The sequence below is a fragment of the Pundamilia nyererei genome, unplaced genomic scaffold (assembly GCF_000239375.1).
Source record: "Pundamilia nyererei isolate P.nyererei 1_Seehausen unplaced genomic scaffold, PunNye1.0 scaffold00007, whole genome shotgun sequence".
Classification (NCBI taxonomy): Eukaryota; Metazoa; Chordata; class Actinopteri; order Cichliformes; family Cichlidae; genus Pundamilia; species Pundamilia nyererei.
The window spans coordinates 2,739,518-2,749,197 of NW_005187408.1; the positions used below are offsets into that span (position 1 = coordinate 2,739,518).

At 40.9% G+C, this 9,680-nt stretch overlaps 1 protein-coding gene across 2 annotated transcripts in view; it reads right to left on the bottom strand.

Moving 5' to 3' along the window:
* pola1 (polymerase (DNA directed), alpha 1) overlaps positions 1–9,680 on the bottom strand; it is a 64,796-nt gene that overhangs the window by 30,847 nt on the left and 24,269 nt on the right. For both annotated transcript variants that reach the window (XM_005722524.1, XM_005722523.1), the window contains exons 27-34: positions 9,338–9,370; positions 8,969–9,061; positions 8,660–8,865; positions 8,416–8,548; positions 8,147–8,278; positions 7,872–8,046; positions 6,946–7,127; positions 2,808–2,939 (exon numbers count right to left, since the gene is read on the bottom strand). In XM_005722524.1, the coding sequence (XP_005722581.1) occupies positions 2,808–2,939; positions 6,946–7,127; positions 7,872–8,046; positions 8,147–8,278; positions 8,416–8,548; positions 8,660–8,865; positions 8,969–9,061; positions 9,338–9,370 (1,086 nt within the window). The remainder of the gene's footprint in view (positions 1–2,807; positions 2,940–6,945; positions 7,128–7,871; positions 8,047–8,146; positions 8,279–8,415; positions 8,549–8,659; positions 8,866–8,968; positions 9,062–9,337; positions 9,371–9,680) is intronic.

Genomic DNA, 9,680 nt, shown 5'->3' on the forward strand with positions numbered 1-9,680 from the left:
TGGAAGCCATGAGGAGATTGAGTCCCCTACGAAGACAACGCAGGCATCCTGTTTAATTCACTCCCAGGCTGCAAACTGACTACACCGTCCTTTACACCGACATGTGTCACAGCCTCTCGATCTACTCTGTCCAAGAGGAATCTGCATATCAGTGTTCACATACTTTACTGCCATAAATCAGAGTGCCGCGCCATGACAGACTTTTGAAAACGACAGAAATAAATCAAAGTCTTTTGCAAAGGCACTACAAATCATCTTCTCGGGGTCTATATTGATGTAGCAAACGTCTTCAATGTCCCACACTGCCACAACGGTCATGTTTCTGTTCAATAACTTCACTGACACTCTAGCTAACATAGCAGTGAATTATTGCAGTTTTATCATACATTGCATATTTCATAGGAAGACTACTTCTTAAGGCCTTTATGAAACATTCACACCCATCTCACTCCAAGTATAGTTAGCTGTGCAAGGTGAGGTATTCTCAACTTTCTCAATTTTTATTTGTTAGAAACTAATCGTGGACTTTTTAACTTGCACTACTGGGTGCAACTCGATATTATCTGAAAATGAACATAATTCAGTTTTTAGACAATACAATGTTTCCCTTTGCCATGACTCTGCATTCCAGTGTGACTAGATCACATTTTAACATATGGCCTTCTTTGGTTTGATTTGTTACCAGAGAGAAAAGCTGAAATTTTTCAGTTACGTCCATCTAAAAAGGTCCTGAGACATTTTACTCTGCACCAACGTGGTGTACTGACTGTTTACAAACAAATAAAAATACAAAACTAGTAACATTTTTGAAAATATGAAATGTCATCAGTGTCAAAATTAAGTGAAAAATAATCAACAATATTACTGAATCATTATCCTAGCATGTAAAGCAGAACATGAATGAAACTAAGTTGCACTGTAATGACTGCTTTAACCTTTTTTGGGTCATAAGATGTCAAAGTAGTTCTGGTTTGAAACATTGTTGCATAGGACTGTTGTGGGTAAATCGTTTAACACTTAGGCAGTGCTGACAGCATCACCATCTTCAGGACTATGGCATTAATCCAGGATCTACCTGACCACTCTGAGCCACTTTAACTTGTGATTGGTCATTAGGAGCATGCTGATCCTCAGCTTAAGGCATCTGTCGATACCGAGAACTGTAATTAATAAACTGCACTTCTCACCGTAAGGAATAGAGAAACATTTCTATGTAAAAGGAAACATTGCTTTCCCAACTTGACAAAATATTTAGTTAGTCAAGGCCATCTGTTCATTTCCAAACCATAGAGACAGGGTGGATAAACATTTTGTAGGAAGACCAATCTTCTTCTTGTTGTCATAATAGTGTCCAACCAACACACTGCCCGTCTTCTTCTGCGCCTTGTTCCTTCTTTTCTTCGTTAATTTTCTAATGGCTGTCGTTTTCTGATGACATAGCACTGATAAAACAGTCAACTGGTGTTTTTTTCTTATGGTCCAACTTTTGCAACGAAAGGCGAGCGCGGAGAAAATCAAACTGTATGTAAGGCTTCTTCTATTTGTCAGAAAAGTATCCTTAGATTTGAACAAAGGCTGCTGTTATTTACATTTGCACTTCTTTATAATGCAAATATACTGGCGTAATTTCTATAGGTATGTATATTTGACAACCATGTCATCATCTTTCAATGCACAGCTGAAAATATGAATAGGTAGCAGCGAGAGATGATGATTCACACTTTCACGCCTTCCATAAATGCTTAAATACAACCTGCAAAAATGATTTACGCTAGAAAAACATACAGCAAATAAAAATTGTAAATAGTCTTTCAAGTACGTGGGTGTCTTGTATTGAGACAAATCTGCTTGATCTTTAAAGTCCATTATGTTTGATTTAAAGTAATTTAAGTTTTTGCTCATACCTTAATGACCCTGTTTCCCACATCTATCATTTAAATTTCACCTTATCATCTAAAACTGTGTGTGCATTTTAAACTTGGTATTCAGAGTACAAATGGCCATTTAACTATTTCCATGATCATGCGCCGACATATCCTTCTGGAGCTCTTTTCCATTTTACATGCTCAGTGTGCTCTTTGGTTGAAAATGTCAGCACAGTGCCCTGCTGAGGTTTTCTTCATCTTTTGCCCAACATCCTTTTGATAGCTTCTCTTAACATGACTGCATCTGTTGCATCCCCCATTGTGTTAAATACAGTCCAACCCTTTCACAGACACTTTGTGGAAGGTCAATTTTAGCGAGTTTTGACGATTTCATTACACACAGCTCATGTTCTGTGACCGCTTGAGCTTGTATTTTGTCAGCCAAATCCTTTATTTAATACTTTAGTAACGTGCTGCTGTCGTATGTAACAAGCATAAATGCAGCGTTGTGGACTCAAGACACACTTGTTTATTTTTTTGTTTTGTTATTTAACATTCAGAAAGGAACATTTTGGATTGAATGAACAAATCTGTATTACTACAGAGAAAAATTTTAAATAAATAAATAAATAAATAAGGAAAGCACTCAAACTAATTAACCCTAGAACCTTGATGTGCAGTTTTGTAATACTATATTTAATATTGGGCATATTTTAGCCAATGAAATATATTAATGCACAAAAACACATGTCAAATTGAAGTACTAAATAAGAGATCAACCTATTAAGGCTTCAAAGCAAAACAATGAATAACCACCTGGCATTAGTGTACAAGGGTTAAAGAAAACTAAAATAAAAAACAGCAGAAAAACAGTTATCTGGAATCAGCTGCACATCAAAATGTGACTATCAGAGGCAGACGGGAATACAAAGAAATACTCACCGCGTAGTATCTTTTGATGTGGCGACGGATGTCAAGCACAAGTTTGTTGCGGATGTTGACGACGTAGTCAGCTGGAGAACCTCCACAAGGGATGTGACAGCAGCGCATCAAACTAGGCTCAACCTTTGAACCCTGACAAAGAGAGTGTGTATTACATTCCTGAAAAGAAACCGCATGTAACCATGTACACTAAGCTTGCATGATCCTGTAATGAAGCAAAGTAGCTTTATTTTATTGATGGTAACAAAAAGAAAAGGGAACCACAAATCAGGAGACATTTAAAATTCCTCCTACAGTTTGCATGCACATACACTAAAATGCTTCAGCAGATACAATAGCCTCTAAGGGCAAACATCAACTATAGTCTAACTGCCTTATATGCATACTATATGAATTCATCACAGCTCCATATTTAACCCTGTAATTAGTTTTGCAACACACAAACACAACCATTACCTTTAAACCTTAACAAAGACCATGTCAAACACAGAGGAGCTTAAAGAAACCCTGGGTCCAGTAGATTTTAACGTTATTGTAGGCAGAAGAAAACAGGTCAACATGACCCCGGTTCCCCTGAATTGTCCACTTGACAGTTAGCTTTATAGTTAATGCAATGAAAAAAGTAGACGCACTACATACCAATTACACTAAATATAATGCCTTTAAACACTTGCTCCTTTAAACCTCAACTCCATTTACCTGTCGCACTGACAGCCGCAAAAAAAGGTTTCTGCAGGGAAGTCTGTGACATAAAAGAATGCATGTGACACCCCCCACCCAGCCACACACTGGCTTTTTGTTTGCCTACATCACTTCTTTAGGAGTGAAAAAAAAGAAACACACAGTTTTCTACCAGTTGGAGTCAATCAACTCATTTGATTTCTCTAATAGCCAGCCACACCAAGAACACACACATACGCACATCGTAGCCTTACTCTCATTTTAGTCTGTCTAATCTCCTCCCCTCGTCTTCTCTACAGGGAGTGCAGAATTATTAGGCAAGTTGTATTTTTGAGGAATAATTTTATTATTGAACAACAACCATGTTCTCAATGAACCCAAAAAAACTCATTAATATCAAAGCTGAATGTTTTTGGAAGTAGTTTTTAGTTTGTTTATAGTTTTGGCTATTTTAGGGGGATATCTGTGTGTGCAGGTGACTATTACTGTGCATAATTATTAGGCAACTTAACAAAAAACAAATATATACCCATTTCAATCATTTATTTTTACCAGTGAAACCAATATAACATCTCCACATTCACAAATATACATTTCTGACATTCAAAAACAAATCAGCGACCAATATAGCCACCTTTCTTTGCAAGGACACTCAAAAGCCTGCCATCCATGGATTCTGTCAGTGTTTTGATCTGTTCACCATCAACATTGCGTGCAGCAGCAACCACAGCCTCCCAGACACTGTTCAGAGAGGTGTACTGTTTTCCCTCCTTGTAAATCTCACATTTGATGATGGACCACAGGTTCTCAATGGGGTTCAGATCAGGTGAACAAGGTGGCCATGTCATTAGTTTTTCTTCTTTTATACCCTTTCTTGCCAGCCACGCTGTGGAGTACTTGGACGCGTGTGATGGAGCATTGTCCTGCATGAAAATCATGTTTTTCTTGAAGGATGCAGACTTCTTCCTGTACCACTGCTTGAAGAAGGTGTCTTCCAGAAACTGGCAGTAGGACTGGGAGTTGAGCTTGACTCCATCCTCAACCCGAAAAGGCCCCACAAGCTCATCTTTGATGATACCAGCCCAAACCAGTACTCCACCTCCACCTTGCTGGCGTCTGAGTCGGACTGGAGCTCTCTGCCCTTTACCAGTCCAGCCACGGGCCCATCCATCTGGCCCATCAAGACTCACTCTCATTTCATCAGTCCATAAAACCTTAGAAAAACCAGTCTTGAGATATTTCTTGGCCCAGTCTTGACGTTTCAGCTTGTGTGTCTTGTTCAGTGGTGGTCGTCTTTCAGCCTTTCTTACCTTGGCCATGTCTCTGAGTATTGCACACCTTGTGCTTTTGGGCACTCCAGTGATGTTGCAGCTCTGAAATATGGCCAAACTGGTGGCAAGTGGCATCTTGGCAGCTGCACGCTTGACTTTTCTCAGTTCATGGGCAGTTATTTTGCGCCTTGGTTTTTCCACACGCTTCTTGCGACCCTGTTGACTATTTTGAATGAAACGCTTGATTGTTCGATGATCACGCTTCAGAAGCTTTGCAATTTTGAGACTGCTGCATCCCTCTGCAAGATATCTCACTATTTTTGACTTTTCTGAGCCTGTCAAGTCCTTCTTTTGACCCATTTTGCCAAAGGAAAGGACGTTGCCTAATAATTATGCACACCTGATATAGGGTGTTGATGTCATTAGACCACACCCCTTCTCATTACAGAGATGCACATCACCTAATATGCTTAATTGGTAGTAGGCTTTCGAGCCTATACAGCTTGGAGTAAGACAACATGCATGAAGAGGATGATGTGGACAAAATACTCATTTGCCTAATAATTCTGCACTCCCTGTATCTCTCATGTGTTTCTTTCAAAAGTTCACTTTCAAGAGCACACTCTCCTTTCAAAACAAGTTGTATCTACTACAACACTTTCTTTTTAGTCATTTTATCGCCGAGAAATTAAATGAAAATATGAAACACTCAAAGTACCGTCTTGTGACTGTGCGAGACTTATGAGAAAGGGATGATATCTTCTAACACTCCCAGTTCTCCTCAATGTCTGGCTACAAACCCCGGCCGTTATCTGGACCGCCTCATGTCCGCACATTAAATAGGCTTTTGAAAAACAATTTTAAAAGGTTTGCCATGCCAACTGCCTAAGCGGGCCATTTTGTCAACGTCTTGGTTTGTGCAGCTTTCACAGCGTGCTGATTTAACTGCCTGCGTGGGATACCTAACGCTCTATTAAAACTGAACTGAGGGTATTCCCCTGCAGCCTTATCCACATTTTTTTCCCTTCTCTGCACTTAATCTTTTCATCCTCCTCTCCCGCTACCTCCATCAAACAACTTTCCTCCTCTGTCTGTCCTCCATCATACATCACCGCCTCCTCCTACCATCTCTGGCTCTGTGTCAGCGGAGGAGTCAAGGCCCATCTGTCCTCCCCTCTCTCTCTGAGCTGTTAGACCATGCTCACCACCTTAATTAACTTACCGTCTTATCCGTATCACTGTGTGTGCGTGCATACCGGCCTCCGGCAACAGAGAGGAGAATTAACATCAGTAATCAGATGATTCCTGGTTCGTTTAGACTAATGCTATATTTTATTCTGACATTTCAAGTTCATGCATTGTACTCTTAATAGCAGGACGCAGGCCGTTTAGTACAAGCACGATCACTCGGGCGAGATTATTCTGCTTTTTCTTGTGCAACAACACACCAGCATATCTGTTCAAGTGTGTAATGATATTATCCTTTTATGGAGAGTGTGTTTAATACTCCTGTTTTAATTATTACAAGTTCTCTCCACCACTCGAGGCCAAAGGCTTGTCAGTTTTATTAGTGTCTTCTAGACAAGAAAAAGCTGTGTGTCCTGCTCCTCATTAGAAGCTGATAACACACACGCACACACAAAACCTTGGCCTGACAAATGGTAGGAGATCAGTGTGTGTGTGTGTGTGTGTGTGAGAGTGTGTGTGTCTCCATAGAGCCACAGGGGTTAAGGAAAGGCTTTTCAAGTTGTGGAGTCCAAACTATGCCAATGAAAACAGAGTCCGTACTGGAGCCAGGCAGCTGTCTTAAAATACAGACAGAGACACAATATGGAGGATGACTAACGCATGAATCCTTCACAGGAAGTTTTACTGAAATGCCTTCTGAAACATTATTCTCCCGCTCTTTATTTGTGTCTCTACTGATTAATCCATTAGACCAGTGAAACACACCATTACTGATAAAAGCCATCTCCTTTTTTCCCTTTCAATCTTGAGCCATATCTGTGTGGTGCTTTGTGTGTGCGCTGAGAACAGACAGCACATTTCTTCAGCTGAAGTCTAAACTGCCAAGGGTTTAATACAACTTCAAATACAACTCTAAGAAAGATTATCTGGTCCTGCACAAACAGAGAAAGCAATACAGAGGAGTTTTATGATGGACAGCGGTGTGTTCATCTACTCACAGCTCCTTCAAAGACGCTGTCGTAGACGTTGTCAGTGCCACACTGAGGACAGGTGAAAGTAAACCTCTCACAGTCTTTATAGCGCTCCTCATCAGTCAGCTGGACGGGAACACCCAGCAAGCCGTCGGTTTCCTCCTCCCTCTGGAACTGCTGCTGAGCTCTGAACTGACTCGGGTCCAGACCTGACATGGAAATCAAAGACTTGTTTTTTAAGGTTTACAGCAGAGCAAATGTTTATTCAGAAAAACGGCTGAAGGCAAAATATTTCATGCCTGATAAACACCAATGAAAGGTGGTCATGCTGCAATTAAGCATTCTGTATTTAGCTGTTCGGCTGTCGACAGATGTTATTATTATTCTAAAAAAATTTAACTGTGACCCACAGACACTTCATTTGAGTGTTTACGGGAAATGTATTGTAGTGAAACTGGAAATAATTTGCAGCACTTGACAAGATTATTAAGTAGGTATTATGTCTTCTGCGACAAAAGAGGAAACGTGCATAAAATGTGAACCCAAGTAATGATTTAATCCATAGAACATGGTAAATGGCCTGTATTTATATAGCGCTTTACTAGTCCCTAAGGACCCCAAAGCGCTTTACACATCCAGTCATCCACCCATTCACACACACATTCACACACGCTACATTGTAGCCACAGCCACCCTGGGGCGCACTGACAGAGGCGAGGCTGCCGGACACTGGCGCCACCGGGCCCTCTGACCACCACCGGTAGGCAACGGGTGAAGTGTCTTGCCCAAGGACACAACGACCGAGCAGTATTTGCATCTGTAGGAACTTCCTCGAGCAATTTGGTCATTTTATTTCTAAGTAACACGGCTCCTTTAAACTTTTTTGTAATTATTTTCCATAAGGCATAACATTACTCACTTCTGGGGACGGCAATAACTTGTAATTCACTTACCCAACCACGAGGCTATGAGTACACCATCAATACCCTCAATAGGGTCGCAGATGCGAGACACCACAGGGTGGACCTGCTGGGCCAGGTAGTACTGTGTGTCCAGAGTGAGATTCTCCTGTTTCTGGAGCTGCTCTAGAGCATAGGCTCTCTGACTGGCTGGCAGGTTGGAGCCATCCTAGTGGACAAAGAAGATGAATTTCCAATGTATTTGTACTGAAATATCACTGAAACACACAAAGAAATGAGATATTCCCGTTTCTCTAATAGATACACACTTTACAGATGAGGTAGGAGATGGTATCTCCAGCTTTGACCCGACGACCACCCTGAGAGTTAATCCACAGAGCAACATGGACATGAGGGAGACTTTTCTTATCAGGGTAGTCCTGAGGATCCTTTGTCAGTGCCTGGTGAAGTCAAGACAAGACAGCAGTAATAGATGAGAATGGGAATGGCAAAACACAAAAGAAAAACCCAGCATGTCCAGAGTCTTAAGCCTCATTTTAATCAAATGAAAAGTAAACACAAACAGTGATTCCCTCACCTTGTGGATCTCATACTGGTTCAGTGGTATGTCTCCACTAGCCACCTTCTCTCCCAACTCCACCAGGTGTTTCTGGATGTTCTCCACAATGACATCACGACTCTGATCAGACAGGATCTGCCCAATCACGTAGCTAGAAAAATAAATAAACACAATGAATTTTTCCTTACAAATGAAAATCTTTTGTAAGGTGCTTCCAGCGCTCCATATACTGACGCGCTGTTTCCCATGTCCCATGACGTACTTGCCGCATTCCTTAGCCAGGTCACACCAATCCCTACGGACGATGTCCAACCCTTTGAGCTCTTGCTTGACGCTAAAACGTCCTTCTCCGTGTTGTTCCACCACAAGGGCGGCATACTTCTTCTTCTTCAGCAGCAAAAGAGACTTGAACACACCATCGATGTCGATCTCCAATAGTTTGTACAGCTTGTTTACTTCTGCCTTCACCTGGGATCAAAGTGCAAACACACGGATTCAGTGTCAACATCTGGTTATAATCTCCACTGCATGGTGCGCATGTAAAAAGTGATAAAACACCCAAAGCACACACCTTATTGCCAAGCTTAAAAACTTCATCCAGACACTTGCTATTTGTGTTGATCATGATAGAGTCAGTATCTCCATAGATGACTTCCAGATTCATCTGAGTCACACAAAAGGGGGGGAGAGAGAAAGAAAGAAAGAAAGAATCCATACAGTTAAAACTGGGATAATAAAGTGAATATTACACACATCAAACTGCACAATTTCTAAAACAATCTCATGTTAGATTTGACTCATTAAATGATATTTAAGAATCCAGGCGTCCTGATCCAGTGAAGAAGTCATTATTATTTGTCGTGTACATTTTACGTTATTCTGCACATAATTACATATCATATTAGAGATATTAAACAGGAACAACTTGGTAATGACTGACCTTCTGAACCATGTCTTTCGTGTGCATCAAAATCTGGAGAAAAGAGGAGACAACACTCTGAACGATGCCAACAACAAAAACAACACAAGCACAGTAAACAAACACGTCACTCAGGAAGATGAAATGATTAAATATTAAGTTTCCGCGTTATTAATTGTGTGTGTGTGTGTGTGTGTGTGTGTGTGTGTGTGTGTGAATCAAAGAGGGAGACAGAAAGCAAGAGAAGGACAAGGGAGATGAAGACAAATTGGGGGATAATTGGCTAAGAGGGCAATTATGAGAGCATGCTGTGACAGGCGTCTTTTCAACCCACACAAATTCACAGTCAGGCAACACACACACA